General features: G+C 60.8%; 1 protein-coding gene across 3 annotated transcripts in view; it reads left to right on the top strand.

Annotated features, from left to right (window-relative positions):
- ATP9B (ATPase phospholipid transporting 9B (putative)) overlaps positions 1 to 19,145 on the top strand; it is a 59,122-nt gene that overhangs the window by 35,292 nt on the left and 4,685 nt on the right. For 2 of the 3 annotated variants that reach the window (XM_064161245.1, XM_064161247.1), the window contains exons 14-25: positions 1,248 to 1,360; positions 3,873 to 4,121; positions 7,312 to 7,473; positions 8,410 to 8,502; positions 12,225 to 12,308; positions 13,035 to 13,205; positions 14,815 to 14,913; positions 15,634 to 15,723; positions 16,341 to 16,485; positions 17,103 to 17,167; positions 18,062 to 18,217; positions 18,350 to 18,414. In XM_064161245.1, coding sequence (XP_064017315.1) covers positions 1,248 to 1,360; positions 3,873 to 4,121; positions 7,312 to 7,473; positions 8,410 to 8,502; positions 12,225 to 12,308; positions 13,035 to 13,205; positions 14,815 to 14,913; positions 15,634 to 15,723; positions 16,341 to 16,485; positions 17,103 to 17,167; positions 18,062 to 18,217; positions 18,350 to 18,414 — 1,492 coding nt within the window. The remainder of the gene's footprint in view (positions 1 to 1,247; positions 1,361 to 3,872; positions 4,122 to 7,311; positions 7,474 to 8,409; positions 8,503 to 12,224; positions 12,309 to 13,034; positions 13,206 to 14,814; positions 14,914 to 15,633; positions 15,724 to 16,340; positions 16,486 to 17,102; positions 17,168 to 18,061; positions 18,218 to 18,349; positions 18,415 to 19,145) is intronic. The other variant, XM_064161246.1, reaches the window with a different exon arrangement.

A 19,145-nucleotide genomic window follows, 5' to 3' on the forward strand; every position in this document is an offset into this window, starting at 1 on the left:
GGGTCCCGAGGGCTGCCCTGCCCTCGGTGCAGGACCTGCCCTTAGCCCTGCAGAGCCTCAGAGGTTCTACTGCCCACCCCTCCAGCCTGCCCAGGTCCCTCTGCATTGCCCCCAGCCCACCCTTCAGCTTCTCACCCACACCACTCTGCCTCTTCCACCTCTCTGCTTTCCTTTGCTTTTCTCCTCTGCTTGCTGAGAGGGGATTGAGGGAGGCCAAAGAGTCCCCACACCTCTGCCCTCCCCTCCTGCAGCCTGAGCAGTGCTGCTGCAGTGGTGTCAGTGGAGATGATCTTCCCATATCACTGTCCTGGGGCTGCTTTGGTTTCCTGCTCAGGGCTGTTTCCTCTCCCAAGCAGCAATTAGAGCTGGTGGGAAGTGGAGCTGACAGTTGCCTGCTGCCTGAGGCTTTGCGGAGGGTTTAATTTCACAGCTCCTGGGGAGGGTTTATTTTAACTCAGAGGCTTGGCAGAGCTCTGAGGGTAGTGAGGAGAGGTTGGCATGGCTGGAAAGTCAAGAGGGTGGTGGAGATTGACTTGGAGACCTCCTGCAGTGTACACTGGTGGACAGAGGGGGTGGGGTTGGGGTTTTGCTCTTTAGGCTGGGGATTTTAGTCTCTGGTGTTTGCCAGGGGGGAAGCTTCCCTGCCTGCCAGGTGCCACTGCTCACCTCCAAGCCTGTCCCCAGCAGCAGCAGGAGGGCACAGAGCTGCTGCAGAGAGGCCAGAGGAGGCCACAAAGGTGCTGGCAGCGCTGGAGCAGCTCTGCTGTGAGCACAGGCTGAGGGAGCTGGGGGGGTGCAGCCTGCAGAGGAGAAGGCTCCAGGGGCAGCTCAGAGCTGGAACCTTCCAGGAACCTTCCTTTGCCAGCAACATCCAGAAGTGCTGGAGAGATGGGAAGCTGTGGGAGCTCTCCCACAGCAGCCCTGCTCAGAGCAGCTAAACATTCTCAGCTGAGGAAGATCAGGAGGAGCCTTTCTTACCTTGGTAGATGCTGATGAGAACCCAGATGAGGAAGGTCTGGAAGGACAAAGGGCTGCAGCCTGCAGGGCAGGCTCTTGGGGACCTGATCAGTGTCTCCCACCCTCACTGCCATGCCCCTGATCTTCCTCCACCAACATTCCTTGAGTGACCCAAGCTGTCACTAGCTGCTGCTTCCTCTCTTCCTCCCCGGAGCAGGGATGGGGGTGGGTGCTGAGTGCCTTTCCCCATCCTTTTGGCTGCTCTGTGAGGTTTCCCTCCTCTCCTGCAGGAACTCTGACCCAGAACGAGATGATCTTCAAGCGCCTGCACTTGGGGACTGTGTCCTATGGCACAGACACCATGGATGAAATCCAGAGCCACATTGTCAGCTCCTACTCACAGGTACCTCCCTTCAGTTAACTGCTCACCTTTAATTAGTGATTTTTCACAGCATGCCTGCAGGCTGGGGGAGCTCTTCCCATAGCATTGCTGCCTCTTTAACTGCAGCCCTGGAACTGTTCAGCTGCAGAAGCCCCCTAGGGTCCAGTTCTTTGAGTCCAAAATGCTGAGCGAATGGTCCCACAGATTGGGAGAGGTTTGGGAAGGGACCTCCAGAGATCATTCAGCTCAAACCCTGCCAGGGCAGGGGCACCCAGGGCAGGGCACACAGAACACATGCAAAGTGCCCAGAGCAGGAGACTCCAGAGCCTCTCTGGTCAGCCTGCTCCAGGCTCCAGCACCCTCACACCACAGAAGTTTCTCCTCATGCTGAAGTGGCAGCTCCTGGGTCCCAGTTTGTGCCCACTGCTCCTTGTGCTGTCTCTGGGCACCACTGAGCAGAGCCTGGAACCTGCTTCTTGCCCCCCACCCCTCAGCTCTCTGTAACCACTGCTCAGGTCCCCTCTCAGCCTTCTCCTCCCCAGGCTGCCCAGCCCCAGGGCTCTCAGCCTCTCCTCCTCACACAGCTGTCCCAGGCCCTTCAGCATCCTCACAGTCTCCCTTGGGCTCTCCAGCAGTTCCCTGCCCCTCTTGAACTGGGGAGCATAGACCTGGACACAACACTCCAGATGCAGCCTGACCAGGGTAGAGCAGAGGGGCAGGAGACCCTCCCTTGCCCTGCTGGCCACACACTTCATGCACCCCAGGCTGCCCTTGGCCCTCTTGGGCACAGGTGCCCATGGCTGTGCCATGCAGCCCTTGCTGCCTACCAGCACTCCAGGGTCTCTCTCCGTGGAGCTGCTCCCCAGCAGGTCACCCCTGGGCTGTGCTGGTTCCTCCCCAGGGCCCATGTGCTGGTAGCAGCTCTGGAAATGAGAAGGGAAAAGGAAGGCATCTGGGCAGCAGCCCCAGCAAGCAGCACACCCTGCTGGGAGGCTGAGCAGGCCTTGATTTAATCTCTGCTAATAGCAGCTGTGGCAGTTGTGTGACATTGATTTTAGCCCTCGTTTGTGTTCTGCTTTATTATTACAGTGGACCTAGCAGACTATTGTCATCTTAATGCAACACACAAATCTATTATAACCTGATTCTGTTTCCCCACTGGAAGCATTCTGTGATAGAGGGCAGGAGATTTAATGGGATTGGGGTGGGAATTAAATTATACAAGCATCAATAAACATAACATAATTCAGAAGGGGTAAAGCAGCTTCATTTATCTGGGGCTGTAATGGCATCAGGCATGGCCTGAATGCAAATGCAGCAGGAGCTGGGGAGCAGAGGCAGAGGAGCAGGAAGGGAAGGGGCTGCCCCAGCCAGCACTGCTGGGCAGCAGCTCCAGGGCGCAGCAGCCTGCAGGCAGGAGGGGCACAGAGGAGGGCCCCAAGCTGCCTCCCACTGAGGTTTGCTCCTCGCTCACCCCAGGGAGAGCTTCGGTGAAGAGGCTTTGGGGGAGAGCTGCTGGTGGAGCTAGGGTGGGGGCTTGGGAGAGTGAAGGAAACCTCCCTCAGAAACAGCTCCCCCCAAAAAAACTGAGCCCCCTCAAAAAAGCTAACCCACCTCCCCCCCCAAAAAAAACAACCTCCCAAAACAACTCCCCAGAAGTCAACTCCCCCCCCCCCCCGAAAAACCCAACCCACTGAAAAACCTGAGCCCCCCAAAAACAGCCAAACCAAGAAACCAACCCAGACCCCCCCCATGCCAAAACCTGCTCCTGATCTCCTGATGGCTTTTGAGTGCTTGATGCTGCCTGGGGGTGGTGCAGGCCAGGCTGGGTGAGGCCTGGAGCAGCCAAGCCTGGCTGAGAGCCACCTGTGACCACACTGGGCATGATCTGCGAGGTCCCTCTGCAGTGCAGGCCAAGGGCAGGTTCTGCACTTTGGCCACAGCAACCCCAAGCAGTGCTACAGGCTGGGGCCAGAGTGGCTGAGAGCAGCCAGGCAGAGAGGGCCCTGGGGGTGCTGGCAGAGAGCAGCTGCAGAGGAGGCAGCAGTGCCCAGGTGGGCAGCAGAGCCAATGGCATCCTGGGCTGGCTCAGGAGCAGTGTGGGCAGCAGGACAAGGGAGCTGCTTCTGCCCCTGTGCTCAGCACTGCTCAGGCCACCCCTGCAGTGCTGTGTCCAGCTCTGGGCTCCTCCATTGCAGAGAGCTGTTGAGGTGCTGGAAGGTGTTGAGAGCAGGGCAGCAAGGCTGGGGAGGGGCCTGGAGCACAGCCCTGTGAGGAGAGGCTGAGGGAGCTGGGGGGGTGCAGCCTGCAGCAGAGGAGGCTCAGGGCAGAGCTGATTGCTGCCTGCAGCTGCCTGCAGGGAGGCTGTAGCCAGGTGGGGTTGGGCTCTGCTGCCAGGCTGGGGCACTCAGTGCCATGGTCTGGTTGGTTGGGCAGGGCTGGGTGCTAGGCTGGGTGCAGGAGCTGGGAGCTCTCTGCCATGCCGCTCGGTCCTGTGACTCTCCGGTTTCGTTCCCTCCCTTGCCGTGCGCAGGCAGCGGTGCCCGCGGCGGGCGGCAGCAGCTCCGGCCCCGGCTGCACTCCGCGCAGGGCGCAGGCAGCGCCCAAGGTGCGCAGGAGCGTCAGCAGCCGCGTGCAGGAGGCCGTCAAGGCGCTGGCGCTGTGCCACAATGTCACCCCCGTCTACGAGGGCCGCGCCGGCGCCGCCGACACCGAGGACGCCGAGGTGGACCAGGACTTCAGCGACGACAGCAGAGCCTACCAGGCCTCCAGCCCCGACGAGGTCAGTGCCGCCGGCGGGCGCGGGGTCAGGCGTCCTGCCGGGCTGGGGCAGCTGCTGCCCTTGCCCTGCCGCTGCCCTTGCCCTGCCGCTGCCCTTGCCCTGCCGCTGCCCTTGCCCTGCCGCTGCCCTTGCCCTGCCGCTGCCCTTGCCCTGCCGCTGCCCTTGTCCTGCCGCTGCCCTTGTCCTGCCGCTGCCCTTGCCCTGCCGCTGCCCTTCAGCTTCTACTCCTCTGCTGCTGCCCCTCTTTAGCCACTGTACCTCCACTACTACTCCTCTGCTGCTGCCCCTCCACTGCTACTGCCCCTCTGCTGCCCCTCCTCAGCTGCTGCCCTTCTGCCCTGCCCACACTGCACCTGTGGTGCTGTGGCCAGTGCTGGGCTCCTTCCCAGTTCCAGAGGGACAGGGAGCCAGGCTGGGTGAGGCCTTGCACAGCCTGATCTAGTGGCAGGGGGGGCTGGAGCTGCATGATCCTTGTGATGCCTTCCAGCCATGACTGGTTCTGTGCCTCTATCATTCTATGAACTGCTGGAGAGAGCCCCAGGGAGGGCCAGGGAGATGCTGAGGGGACTGCAACATCTGTGTGGGGAGGAGAGGCTGCGAGCCCTGGGGCTGCAGGGCCTGGGCAGGAGCAGCCTGAGGGGCGCTGAGTGATGCTTACAGAGACCTGAGGGCTGTGTGTCGAGATGGAGCTGCCAGGACCTTTTGCTGATGCCCAGCACAGGACAGAACTGGAGGCCAGGAGCTGCCACCTCAGCATGAGGAGAAACTTCTGTGCTGTGAGGGTGCTGGAGCCTGGAGCAGGCTGCCCAGAGAGGTTCTGGAGCCTCCTTCTCTGGAGAGCTTCCAGCCCCACCTGGATGTGTTCTGTGTGCCCTGCCCTGGCACTGGGGTTGGAGTCAATGATCTCCAGAGGTCCCTTTCCCTCTCTTCCCAGTCTGTGATGCTCTCCCAGTGTCTGAGGGAGCTGGGGGGGGTGCAGCCTGCAGAGGAGAAGGCTCCAGGGGCACCTCAGAGCTGCTGCCAGGGCCTGAAGGGCTCCTGCAGGAAGGCTGCAGAGGGACTTGTGCTGAGGGGCTCTGAGCCAGGCCAAGGGCAGTGGTTTGGAGCTGAGGCAGAGCAGGCTGAGAGTGGAGCTGAGGCAGAAGCTGTGCAGGGTGAGGCTGCTGAGAGCCTGGCACAGGCTGCCCAGGGAGGCTGTGGCTGCCTCCTGCCTGGGGGTGTTGCAGGCCAGGCTGGATGAGGCCTTGGGCAGCTGAGTGCAGCTGAGAGGTCCCTGCCCGTGGCAGGAGGCTGTGTGGGAGATGAGCTCTGAGCTGCCTTTCTCTCAGTCACTCTGTGCTCCTATGATCTCTATGGTCCTTTCCAACACAACTCACTCTCATCCTGTGACCTCTGAGGTCCCTTGCAACCCATTCCATGGCTCTATGATCTCCAAGGTCCCATCCAACCCAACCCATTCCCTGGCTCTGTGATCTCTGTGACCCTCAGGCTTGGACAGAGATCAGGTGGTAACAGGAGAGAGCTGGGAACAGGATGGGAAGGGGAAATGAGCCAGGGAGAAACGTTTGGGTGCTGGCAGGCAGGGAAGGCAAAGATCTCCTCTCAGCGGTGCTTTAGCTAATTATTATTTTGCATCACCTCGACTCACCCACTCCAAATCTTTATCAGGGAGGTGAAAAATTGACATCTCAGAGTAGGCAGCAGCAAATTCCCTTTCCATTTCTCCAGGCTGCTGCTCGAAACACTCCTGGAAGGATCCCAATGCTGCAGTTTGCTTTAATTGAATCAGGAATTGATGCTAAATGGAGCCTAGGAAAAAAAAGCCTTCCAGAGGAAGCTCCCCAAAGCCCATTTAAAAAGCATCAAAACTGCAGCCTGAGAGGAAAAATAAACCAACAAACCCCAAAAGCACAAAGAAAAGCCCCAGCAGGTCTGTATCATAACTTTCAGTTGTGGCTGAGAGCTGCCTTGGTGCAGTGCTTGCAAGGCAGTGGAGCCCGAGGAGAGTGCTGGAATGACTCTCGCCGTTTAGCTGGTTGCAGTCTGGCACCAGCTGGGTGGTGCCAGCGCTTGCCAGCCGCTGCCAGTGCCAAAGCATTCCCTGCTGCTGCCCCCAGGGGCGTGGAGAGGGGCAGCCTGCAGACGCCTGCAGGGAGAGGGGGCTCCCTGGGGCTCGCTGCAGCAGCTCAGCAGTGGCCCAGCAGAGCCCTGGGGCGAGCTGCAGCATCAGCAGGTCGCAGGTTCAGCCCGGGGGGTGCAGCTGGGGGAGCTCAGCCTTCAGCTCCCCTCCTCCTGGGCTCTGCTGCTGCATCTGGCTGCGCTTTGCAGCCCTGTGAAGGGAGGTGTTGCTTGCTCAGTTGTTTGCTCACAGAACCTTGGAGGGACCTCAGAGGTCACAGGATGAGAGTGAGTTGTGTTGGAAGGGACCATGGAGATCATAGGAGCACAGAGTGACTGAGGGAGAGGCAGCTCAGAGCTCATCTCCCACACAGCCTCCTGCCATGGGCATGGACCACTCAGCTGCCCAAGGCCTCATCCAGCCTGGCCTGCAACACCCCCAGGCAGGAGGCAGCCACAGCCTCCCTGGGCAGCCTGTGCCAGCCTCTCAGCACCCTCACACTAGACAGCTTCTTCTTAATGTTTAATCTCAATCTGCCCTCCCCTAGCTTGGATCCCTTCCCCCTGCTCCTATCCCTACCCCACAGCTTCAAAAGTCCCTCCCCAGCTTTCTTCTAGTGCCCTTCAAGCAGCTTTGAGGTGCTCCTGGAGCCTTCTCCTCTGCAGGCTGCACCCCCCCAGCTCCCTCAGCCTGTGCTCACAGCAGAGCTGCTCCAGCCCTGCCAGCACCTTGGTGGCCTCTCTGCAGCAGCTCTGTGCCCTCCTGCTGCTGCTGCTGGGAACAGCAGAGCTGGAGGCAGGCTTGGAGGTGAGCTCAGAGCCGAGACAAAGGGGCACAATGTCCCCTCTTGCCCACGCTCCTCTGAGGACTCTGCTGCTGACTCCTCCTCAGGCCTCAGGCAGAGAGTTCCCATTGCTGGGTGCAGATTTCAGCCTCACCTCTGTTGCTGTTCACTTTCCCTGCTGCTTGGAAGGGTTCAGCCTTTCCCCCTGGCAATGCCTGCTTTGTGCCAGGGCACGAGGGACCCTGCACACTCCAGCCTGCCTCTTTCTGCCCTTCCGTCCCCTTCAGGTAGCTCTGGTGCAGTGGACGGAGAGTGTGGGGCTGACGCTGGTGAGCAGGGACCTGACCTCCATGCAGCTGAAGACCCCTGCTGGGCACATCCTCACCTACTACATCCTGCAGATCTTCCCCTTCACCTCCGAGAGCAAGAGGATGGGCATCATCGTCAGGGTGAGCCTGGGGCCTGGCTTTGCCCTCCCCACGGGTGGACCTTGGCAGGCGTTTCTGAGGAGCTTTTGTTCTTAGAGCATTTGCTCCAGGGGCCTGAGGCAGAGAGGGTGCAGAGTGCTGCAGCAGCAGGGAGGCTGGCACAGGCTGCTCCCTCCCTGAGGGGCGCAAGGCCAGGCTGGATGAGGCCTGGAGCAGCCTGGGCTGCTGGGAGGGTCCCAGCCCGTGGCAGGGGTGGAACGGGGTGGTCTCGAGGATCCTTTCCAACCCATTCCATGGCTCCATGCATCTCCTGTGCTGCAGGGGCTGCGGGGGCTGCTGGAGCTGCAGGGGCTGCAGGGGCCGCTGCTTCTCCAGCCCCAGGGCAGGTGTGGGGGCTGCAGGCAGGACTGAGCTGTGTCCCACAGGTGCTGAGCTCCTGCCAGCTGCCCAAGTTGAGAGCCCAGCAGTGGGCACTGCAGGCCCAGGTGAAGCCTCAGCAGCTTGCTGCAAGGGAGGTGGAAGCTCTGTGGGCACTCAGCCTGAGATCAGTGCAGCAGCAGAGCCTCAGGCAGTCTTGCCAGATGGTTAGGTCAGTGCCAAGCCACAGCTAAGCCGCTGCCAGGCATGCCACCAGCCAGGGATGCTTCAGGCAGCACGGGGCATGGAGGGAGCTTGGCAAGTCTCTGCTGCCTGGGGTGAAGCTGGCATCCATTCAGAGGTGCCCAGGAGTTTGCAGAGCAGACTGAGCCATGCCTCCGAGCCCTGCTCTGGCTTCTCTTTGCCTGCACTCCAGTCCTTTGCCCAGGCCTTGAGAGCCAGAACCTCTGTGGGCATCTCTGATGCCTTGAGGGTGCCCAGAGCCCCCTCAGCCATGCCAGCCCAGTGGAGCAGGCAGGTGGTGGCAGGAGCTGTCGTGGCTGTGTCTGATTTTCCCTCCCTCTCTCTGCCCCCTGCCAGGAGGAAGCCTCAGGAGACATCACCTTCTACATGAAGGGAGCAGACGTGGCCATGGCCACCATCGTGCAGTACAACGACTGGCTGGAGGAGGAGGTGAGGAGCCCAAGCAGCAGGGACTGCAGGCTGGCACCTGGGGTGCAGAGATGTGTGAACATTGCAGATCAAAAACTTGAGGGGGAAAGGAAAAAAAGTGGGAACTAAAAATCTCAAATGGAATTTTCCAGTGAAACCAAACCCAAACCATTTCCAGTGGGAGCCTGAGCACTCCCCAGGGAGGCAAGCCCCAGGGCCTCCAAGCAGAGCACAGCCCCTGAGCGTCTCCTGTCCAAGCAAGAGCTGAACAGAGACAAAGGCAAAGCAAAAGCTGAGCAGTCAGCAGAGAGCCCTCCACGTTCCTCGGCAGAACAGAGCCCTCCACAGTCCCACCCAAGTGAAAACTAAACAAGTGCCCAGCTCTGGGCCCCTCGGCTCAAGAGGGAGCTCAGGAAGCGCTGGAGAGAGCCCAGGACAGAGGCAGGAAGCTGCTGCAGGCAGGGAGCATCTCCTGTGGGCCAGGCTGAGGAGCTGGGGCTGGGGGCTTGGAGCAGAGGAGCCTGATGCTGCCCTCAGTGCTGTGCTAAAGATGTGCAGGGCTGGAGCCAGGCTGTGCTCAGGCCTGTCCAGTGCCAGGCCAAGGGGCAGTGGGTGCCAGCTGGAGCACGGGAGGTACCAAGGGAACAGAAGGGAAACTTTTGTCCCTGTAAGAGTGCTGGAGCCTGGAGCAAGCTGCCCAGAGAGGTTGTGGAACCTCCTTCTCTGGAGAGATTCTGAACCCCCCTGGATGTGTTCTGGGAGACCCTTGCCTGGCAGGGGGTTGGCCTTGATGCTCTCTGGAGGTCCCTTCCAACCCCTCATATTCTGGGATTCTGTGGTCCCCACTTCCCAAAGCCAACCCAGGACAGCTGCAGTGGCCCTCAGACCCAGTGTGGAATTGCAGAGGGAGCTGGGGTTGCTGCTCCAAGGTTTCCTCAGGCTTTCAACCAAACTCGGATCTCTTTGGGGTTTTTTCACCTCATTTCTGGAGTTGCTGCAAAGAAAGGGTCTGAACCTCCCAGCTGCTGTTCTCCCCTCCCCCTCTGCCTGCACTGGGCGCCTCCAGCAGTCACTCCCCTTCGGCCCCTGCCAGGCAGGCAAGACACTGCCCCGTGGACGTTGGCAGTGGTGTGGGCAGGCAGCAGCCCATAGCTGCCGCAGGGCACTTGGGATGGCTGCAGGGACACCAAATAAATTACCCCCCCCCCCAAGGCAGGCAGCAGAGTCCTAACAAGGAACTTGTGGTGCCAGCAGTGCAGTCAGGGGTGAGAGGAGTCTGCCTCCAGCTCAGGAGGGTGGAGCTGGGGCTGGGCAGCCTCACTTCTGAGGGAGGCTTTGCCTCCTCTGGCTGCTCTTCATGGCCAGAGGAAATTCTCTGCTCTCCTGGGTGCAAAAATAAAATGAGGCCGAAGTGGCCCAAAAGGAGCTTTGGTTTACAGCTTTAAGCCAGGAGAGGTTTTCACCCAGAGAGGAAACCTCCTTCCAGCAGCACCCAGCTCAAAGAGGGGTTCCAAAGCAAAATCCTTTTGGATTCTGTTTGTGGCTTCCCCAAAAGAAGCAGAGAAAAGCTGAGGTGGGAAAAGACCTCTCAGACCATCAGCCCCAGCCTGCTACCCAGCACCACCACAGCCACTGCCCCAGGGAGCTCTGGAGATGAGTGCAGGGCAGGGAGGGGGCTGTGGAGATGAGTGCAGGGCAGGGAGGGAGCTGTGGAGATGAGTGCAGGGCAGGGAGGAAGCTCTGGAGATGAGTGCAGGGCAGGGAGGGAGCACTGGAGATGAGTGCAGGGCAGGAAGGGAGCACTGGAGATGAGTGCAGGGCAGGGAGGGAGCTGTGGAGATGAGTGCAGGGCAGGGAAGAGAGCTCTGGAGATGAGTGCAGGGCAGGAAGGGAGCTGTGGAGATGAGTGCAGGGCAGGAAGGGAGCTGTGGAGATGAGTGCAGGGCAGGGAGGGAGCTGTGGAGATGAGTGCAGGGCAGGGAGGGAGCTGTGGAGATGAGTGCAGGGCAGGGAGGGAGCTGTGGAGATGAGTGCAGGGCAGGGAGGGAGCTGTGGAGATGAGTGCAGGGCAGGGAGGGAGCTGTGGAGATGAGTGCAGGGCAGGGAGGGAGCTGTGGAGATGAGTGCAGGGCAGGGAGGGAGCTGTGGAGATGAGTGCAGGGCAGGGAGGGAGCTGTGGAGATGAGTGCAGGGCAGGGAGGGAGCTGTGGAGATGAGTGCAGGGCAGGGAGGGAGCTGTGGAGATGAGTGCAGGGCAGGGAAGGGAGCTGTGGAGATGAGTGCAGGGCAGGGAAGGGAGCTGTGGAGATGAGTGCAGGGCAGGGAGGGAGCTGTGGAGATGAGTGCAGGGCAGGGAGGGAGCTGTGGAGATGAGTGCAGGGCAGGGAGGGAGCTGTGGAGATGAGTGCAGGGCAGGGAGGGAGCTGTGGAGATGAGTGCAGGGCAGGGAGGGAGCTGTGGAGATGAGTGCAGGGCAGGGAGGGAGCTGTGGAGATGAGTGCAGGGCAGGGAGGGAGCTGTGGAGATGAGTGCAGGGCAGGGAGGGAGCTGTGGAGATGAGTGCAGGGCAGGGAGGGAGCTGTGGAGGTTGAGCCTGACCTGAGTTCTGCTGCCATTTGGCTCCTCTGTCCCCTTCCAGGTGGTTCTCCTCTGGACCAGGCCCCACAGGCTTCGACTGAGTGCAGTTGGCTGAAGCTTGTTGCCATTGGAGCCGCAGAGGGCAGGGGCAGGCAGTGCTGGGGGCACACTGCCAGCAACCAGAATGACACCACAGGGTTGGTGACAAAGTGTGACAAGAGTGGGGCCACTCTGCAGCTGCTGCTGCCCACATTGGCACCATCTTTGTGATGGGCACTGGTGAAGGTGCTGGGAAGGTTAATTAGTGATGAATTGTGGCATTACTTAATGGTGATGGCCAGGACCCAGCGGACCTGAAGGGTTGGGATGAGAAACCTCAACAAGAGCAAGGACACTGCAATTTTTGGACCCTGTTTGCAGTGATCAAATGATTTGGTTGTTATGGAGTGATTAATTAATAATCAGAGTAATTAATTACTAATAGTGGAGTTATTAATTGTGGTGGAAACCTTCCTAGAACCCAGGGGAGCTGAAGAGTTGGGGATGAGAAGCTTTGGCAGGGCTGGGGATGCACTGCACTTTGCTGCTGCTCCTTTTGGACCATCTTTGCAGTGGTCAAGTGATTGGATGGCCACGGAAAGGTTAACTTGTTATTAATTATGTTAATTAGTTATGTAGTTATTTAATTGGGATGGAAAAATCCTGGCACCCATGAGGAGAGCAGGGATGAGAAACTGGAGCAGCCATGGGGAGGGACATCCACAGTGGCCGCTGCAGGTTCTGGGCCATCCTGGCAGTGGTCACATCAGTTGAGTGTCGAGGGAAGGTTAATTAGTTATTAATTAGGCTAATGAATAGTGGAATTGCTTAATTGTGATGGAAGAGTCCTGGGAGCCAGGTGAGCTGAGGGGCTGGGCTGAGGAGCTGTCAGAGCAGTGGGGCCACTCTGAGCTGGCTGCTGCGGGCTTTGGACCAGCTTTGCAGCGGTGAAGCGATGGAATGGTCCTGGAGCTGTCCTGGGCTGAGGCTGGAGCTGCTGCGTGGTGCTGCAGAGGTCTGCTCCCGAGGCACCTCAACGAGTGCTGCCTCAGCTCTGCCCTGCTGGCAGAGAGGCTGCAGCCTGGGCCTGCTGGTTGGCATAACTGCCCTGTGCTTGCTGCTTGCAGTGTGGGAACATGGCCCGGGAGGGGCTGCGCACGCTGGTGGTGGCCAAGAAGTCCCTGACTGAGGAGCAGTACCAAGACTTCGAGGTATGGAGCCGCAGGGTGGGCTTGTGCCAGGCCAGGGGTGGCACCTGTCAGGGGAGCCTTCCTCTGAGCTCTGCTGCAGGGGCAGGGAGCTTGAGTGTGCTGCAGGCACTGACAGCTGAGCTGCAGCTCACAGCGTGTCACAGCCTGGGCAATGCTTGGCTCTGGGCTGGCAAATGGCCTCAAGAGCCACGGGTTCTCAGAGGGAGCCTCCATGGATCCATCCCCCCTCCCTCCATGGATCCATCCCCCCTCCCTCCATGGATCCATCCCCCCTTCCCTCTACCCAGCCATCCCTGCATCAGGTATCCATCCATCTCTCCCTCCCTCTCTCCATCCCTCTCCCCCTCCAGCCATTCATCCCTTCCTTCCCTCAGTCCTTCTGTCTATACATCCATCTCACCATACCTCCATCCATCTCCCCTTCCCTCTATCCATCCACCTACTCATCTCTCCCTCATTTCCCTCCCTCCCCTCTTCCCTTCATTCCACTTCCCCTCCCTCTATCCATCCTGCCCCTCAGCACCAAGGCCCTGCCTGGTGCAGTGCTGTGTCCGGTGCTGTCCTGTGCCCGGTGCTGTGCTGTGCCTGGCGCAGTGCTGCAGGGCAGTGAGCTGGGGCCTGCAGGGCTGTGGGTGCTGTGCCCGGTGCTGTGCTGTGCCTGGCGCAGTGCTGCAGGGCAGTGAGCTGGGGCCTGCAGGGCTGTGGGTGCTGTGTTTGTGCCCACAGAGCCGCTACAACCAGGCCAAGCTCAGCATCCACGACAGGACACTGAAGGTGGCTGCTGTGGTGGAGAGCCTGGAGCGAGAGATGGAGCTGCTGTGTCTGACTGGGGTGGAAGATCAGCTGCAGGCAGACGTTAGACCCACCCTGGAGATGCTGAGGAACGCTGGCATAAAGGTACTGGGCACAGGGCAGCTGCCCACAGGCTGCTGGGGTTTGCAGGGGCCCTCTAGAGGTGCTCAGCTCCAAGCCCCCTGCCCAGGAAGGTGTCTTTCGTGCAATGAAGTCTCAGCAAAGACCAAATGGGAGGTGTTGGAGTCACAGAATCAGGAATGGTTTGGGCTGGCAAAGCCCTCTGAGGTCACCCACTGCAGCCCACCATGGCCATCAGACCCTGTCCCCCAGGGCCATGGCCACACCTTTCTGGAACACCTCCAGGATGGGCACTCCACCACCTCCCTGGGCAGCCTGTGCCAGCCCCTCACCACTGCTGCAGCAAAGAAAGTTCTCCTCTTCTCCAACCTTAACACTGCCCTGGCACAATTCCAGGTCAGTTCCTCTCCTTCCATCCCCTGAGCCTGGGGAGCAGAGCCCAACCCCCACCTGGCTGCAGCCTCCTCTCAGCAGCTGCAGAGAGCAATGAGCTCTGCCCTCAGCCTCCTCTGCCCCACACTGCACCGCCCCAGCTCCCTCGGCTCCTCCCCAGCCCTGCTCTCCAGAGCCTGCCCCAGCTCTGTTGCCCTTCTCTGGACCTGCTCCAGCCCCTCAGTGTCCTTGGAGTGAGAGGCACAGAGCTGAGCCCAGCATCTGCGGTGTGCCCTCCCCAGTGCCCAGCCCAGCAGCAGCAGAGCCCAGAACTGCCCACAGAGCTGGTCCAAGCTGTGCTGCAGGAGCAGTGTCCAGAGCTCTGCAGAAGGTCTGTGCAGGGCCTTGTTCACAGGCAGCTGCCAGCTGCACCTTCAGCAGCAGCAACTTTGTCTGCCCTAGGGCTGGGGGGAGCCATCCAGAGGTGTGAAGGGCTGGGCTGGGAGGAGCTGGAGCCTGAGCTGCTGTCTGCATCCCAGCTGTGCCTGGCCAGCACCGAGGCTGCAGCTCTCCCTCTGGGGCAGAGCAGGGCAGATTTGGGATGGACAGGAGGCTGCTGCAACACTGCAGCAGGTTGCCCAGGGAGATGTTTGAGGCCCCATGCCTGGAGATGTTGAAGGTGAGGCTGGGCAGGGCAGAGAGCAGCCTGCTCTAGGGGAGGATGTCCCTGCTGAGGGCAGGGAGGGGTGGGCTGGGTGAGCTCCCTTCCAACCCACTCTGTGACTCTGATCAGGAGAAAGATCTTCACAGTGAGGGTGGTGGAACACAGGAACAGGTTGCTCAGAGGTGTGGTGGAGACCTCATCCCTGGAAGCATTCAAGATCAGACTTGCTGTGGCCCTGGGCATCCTGCTCTGGTTGGAGGTGTCCCTGCTGCCTGCAGGAGATGACCTCTGAGGGTCCCTTCCAGCCTGGTGCTTCCTGTGACCTGCTGTCCCATTGCTTGGCTGCTGCCTTCTCAGCAGGCTCCCAGGCTGCTGAGGCCTCTCCTCTCCTCCTTGGTCAAGGTGCTGGCAGGACCAGGGGAAGGGCTTTTTGCTCTCCCTGCTCTTGGGTTCTCCAGGAGCTTCACCTTGCCTGCATGGAGAGGAGACCTTGGCCCCTGGGAGCAGGGAAGAGGGCTGCAGGGTCCTGGAGCCAGGAGCTGGAGCAGAGCCAGCTGGGCCTTGCCCCGCAGGGCTCACGGTGGCCTCGCTCTGCAGATCTGGATGCTGACAGGAGATAAGCTGGAGACAGCAACTTGCATTGCCAAAAGCTCCCACCTGGTGTCCAGGACTCAGGACATTCACATCTTCAGACCTGTGAGTATGGCTGCAGCTCCCCTCTGCTGGGCTTGCCTCGGCTCAGGTGGTGGTGCTGAGGGCTGTGGCAGCGCTCAGGAGGGGAAGGGTTTGGTTGCTGTTCAAGGCACCTCGAGCCACAAAGCATTTCTGGCTGTGCTGATGTCCTGCAGAGGTGTTGGCAGCTGTGCCCCAGGGCCAAGCTGTGCCCTGGTGCTCTGCAATGGGCACAGGACTCTGAGAAAGGGTGGAGAGAGAGGAGCCAGGTGCTGAGCCAGGACCTGCAAATGCCTGAGGTGGTTCTGGCTGCTCAGCATTTGCATCAGCAGAGCTCCCTAGGCTCCAGCTGAAGGCAGCCTGAGCTGACTGTGGTGCCAACTGCCATGGAGTGGGCTGGGAGGGACCTTCAGGGTCATGGAACCATGGAGTGGGTTGGGATGGGAGGGACCTTCCAAAGTCATGGAATCATGGAATGCGTTGGGATGGGAGGGACCTTCAAGCTCGTACAGTTCCCAGCCCTGTTCCATGGCCAGGGCCACCTCCCACCAGCACAGGCTGCTCAAGGCCTCACCCAGCCTGGCCTGGGACACCTCCACGGAGGCGGCAGCCACAGCCTTCCTGGGCAGCCTGTGCCAGTCTCTGCCCAGCCTCACTGCCAGCAGCTTTGCCAAGGCTGCTTCCTTCAGGCAGGGCTTTTGGGGAGGCTGAGCAGAGCTTTTCTGTGGCCCTTGGTGCCTGCAGGTCAGCACTCGAGGGGAGGCTCACCTGGAGCTCAATGCCTTCAGGAGGAAGCATGACTGTGCCTTGGTGATCTCTGGGGACTCGCTGGAGGTGAGGGCTGCCTTTGTCTTCTCCCCAGAGCTGCTCCCAGCCCCTCAGCACCTTCCTAGCCTCTGGTGGGCTCTCTCCAGCAGGTCCCTGTTTCTCCTGCTCCAGAACTGGGCACAGTGCTCCAGATGTGGCCTCGCAAGGCAGGGCAGAGGGGCAGGAGAACCACCCTTGGCCTGCTGGCCACACTCTGCCAGTGCTCACTGGGGCACCCTTGGCCTCTGACTCTGCTCTGGGGAGTCAGCTGAGGAGCAGCTGCAGCTGCCTGGGCCTGGCTGCTTCCCGGGGGGTGGGATAGCCTGAGCCATTCTGGGGCCTAGCCTCCCTCAGCTTAAAGCCAACTCAGCAAGCAGGGCAGTGGCTGCCAGGGAGCCCCTCGCTGCTCCTGCCCTCCCCAGGCCGCAGGAGGGTTGGAGTTAGGAGGGGTTCTAGCAAGCAGGGTTCCAGTGAGCAAGGTCCAAGTTCTCAGGCTTGCAGTGTTGCAGTGAGTGGGGTCACAGTCAGCAGGGTTGCAGCTCCCCAAGGCCATGCCACTGTCGCAGCAGGCCAAGCCTTGCTGGTGGCCTGCAGCCTGCCAGGAGCCCCTGCTGGCACCCCAGGAGCTGTCTGTGTGCCCCCAGGTGTGTCTCAAGTACTACGAGCACGAGCTGGTGGAGCTGGCATGCCAGTGCCCGGCGGTGGTCTGCTGCCGCTGCTCGCCCACGCAGAAGGCTCACATCGTCAAGCTGCTGCAGCACCACACCGGCAGGCGCACCTGTGCCATAGGTAACCTGGGCACGGGGCTCTGGGCACCGCACCTGTGCCATAGGTAACCTGGGCACGGGGCTCTGGGCACCGCACCTGTGCCATAGGTAACCTGGGCACGGGGCTCTGGGCAGCACCTCACTGACAGACACAGCTGTGCCGTAGGTACCCTGGGCCCTGGCACACAGCCAGAGAGGCCTCGTGGGCAGCAATCAGGCCTCAGGGCAGCATGACATGGGTTGGAAAAGGTCTCTGAGGTCAGCCCTCAGCCCAGCCCCACCAAACCCTGTCCCCAGGTGCCATGGCCACACCTTCCTCGAGCAGCTGCTCCTCCTCCCTGGGCAGCCTGTGCCAGTCCCTGACCACTCTTGCAGCAAAGTTCTCCTCATGCCCTGTCTAAGCCTCCCCTGGGGCACCTGGAGGCCATTTGCCCTCCTGTCAGTTGATGCTGGAGGGAGGGCAGAGGGCAGTGCCCTCGGTGCCCAAAGTGTGGTCACTTCCTGCTCCTCTTGGCTGCTGAGGTCGTTCACAGCCCTTGGGTGGGTTGGCAGAGGCCGAAGGTGCCTGGGGCAGTTGTAGAACCTTCTGGAGCTGGGGGAAGCTCCTGAAGGGCTGAATGTCGCAGGGGCCTCTTGCAGGTGACGGAGGCAACGATGTCAGCATGATCCAGGCAGCAGACTGTGGGATTGGAATCGAGGGCAAGGTAAGGCTGGCACCGTGCCAGCTCTGTTGCCCATGGGGTTAGGGCTGAGAGCTTGTAGCTGTGCTGCAAGAGGGCACAAGTGGAGCCCTCTGCTCAGGAAGCCAGAGCAGAGCAAACCCTGCAGGGCCTTCTGCCCAGCACTGGCCTGGCACAGTCAGGGAGTTGTTTGATCTCAGGATCATCCAAGGTGCCATGGGGGGCAGGCAGGACAGGCAGGTAAGTGTCCCCCACCGTGTCCTGGCATCTGCACCCAAACTCATGGAGTCAGAGAGTAGGCTGGGAGGGACCCCCAGAGCCCACCCAGTGCAGGGACATCCTCCCCTAGAGCAGGCTGCTCTCAGCCCTGCCCAGCCTCACCTTCACCATCTCCAGCCATGGGGCCTCAAACACCTCCCTGGGCCACCTGCTGCAGGGTTCCAGCAGCCTCCTGCTGCACAGATTCTTCCTCACAGCCACTCTCAGCCTGCTCTGCTCTCGGCCCAAACCACTGCCCTGGGCCTGTCCCTGCAGCCCTTTGGGCACAGTCCCTCTGCAGCCCTCCTGCAGGAGCCCTGCAGGCCCTGGCAGCAGCTCTGAGCTCTGCCTGCAGCCTTCTCCTCCCCATGCTGCCCACCCCCAGCTCCCTCAGCCTGTGCCCAGGGCAGAGCTGCTCCAGCCCCTGCTCCCCTTGGTGGCCTCCCCTGGCCCCTCTCCAGCAGCTCCATGGCCTTGCTGTGCTGAGGGCCCACAGCTGAGCTCTGCCCAGAGCAGAGGGACAGGATCCCTTTGTCCCTTCATGCCCCGCTGCAGGGTTAGCCTCTGAAGAAGCAAAGCTGCCTCTGGCAGCCTCTTCTCAGCTGTCAGGCTGGCAGCAGAGGGCACCCCTCTGAGTGCCAGGTGGTGGGGCTGTTGCAGGAGGGCAAGCAGGCTTCCCTGGCAGCCGACTTCTCCATCAGCCAGTTCAAGCACATCGGGAGGCTGCTGATGGTGCACGGCCGCAACAGCTACAAGAGGTCGGCGGCGCTGGGGCAGTTTGTCATGCACAGAGGCCTTATTATCTCAACTATGCAGGTAGTGCAGCTGGGCAGCTGGCACCCACACCCTGCCACCTGCCTGGCACTTCTCAGCAGTGCTGCTGCGCTCAGGTGCCCCAGCTCCTGCAGAGCTGCCTGCGCTTACCGTGCCCAACGCTTGCTCCCACAGGCTGTCTTCTCCTCAGTCTTCTACTTTGCATCCGTGCCCCTCTACCAGGGATTCCTAATGGTAGGGTAAGTCCAACCAGGCCCCAGTTTCGCCCATCCCAGTCCCCATTTGAGTCCCTCCCAGTCCCCAGCTTAGTCCATCCTATTGCCTAGCTCCCATGGCTGCTGCCCTGAGCCCGAGTTACTGCCAGGCTGCAGCTGGTGCCAGCCACAGGTTTCTCTGCTGGGTTACCACAGCCTGGGCTCAGCCTCCAGAGGGAAGTCCAAACTGGGCTGGGCAGCACTGCATGAGTGGGAGGTGCCCAGCAGCAGCTGTCTGGAGAGGAGGATCTGCAGAGACACTCTCTAAGCTGTTTCACACGGTGGGGAGACAGGGCAGAGGGTCCTGGACTTGGTTGGGTTGGAAGGGACCTGAAAGCTCTTCCAGCTCCAGTCCCCTGCCATGGGCACCGACACCTTCCAGCAGGCCTCATCCAGCCTGGCCTGCAGCACCTCCAGGGAGGGGCAGCCACAGCCTCCCTGGGCAGCCTGTGCCAGGCTCTCCCCACCCTCACTGCCAAGAATTTGTTCCTCATCCCCAGTCTCAGTCTCCCCTCCTTGAGCTTCTAGCCCAGCCTGGGCTGTGACCCAGCTTGTGAGCACAGTGCAGGACACCCCCATGCAGCCTGGGCTGTGACCCAGCTTGTGAGCACAGTGCAGGACACCCTCATGCAGCCTGGGCTGTGACCCAGCTTGTGAGCACAGTGCAGGACACCCCCATCCAGCCCGAGGTTGCCCAGTGCCAGTGGGAACCAGAA

The sequence above is a fragment of the Pogoniulus pusillus genome, chromosome 21 (genome assembly GCF_015220805.1).
Source record: "Pogoniulus pusillus isolate bPogPus1 chromosome 21, bPogPus1.pri, whole genome shotgun sequence".
NCBI lineage: Eukaryota > Metazoa > Chordata > Aves > Piciformes > Lybiidae > Pogoniulus > Pogoniulus pusillus.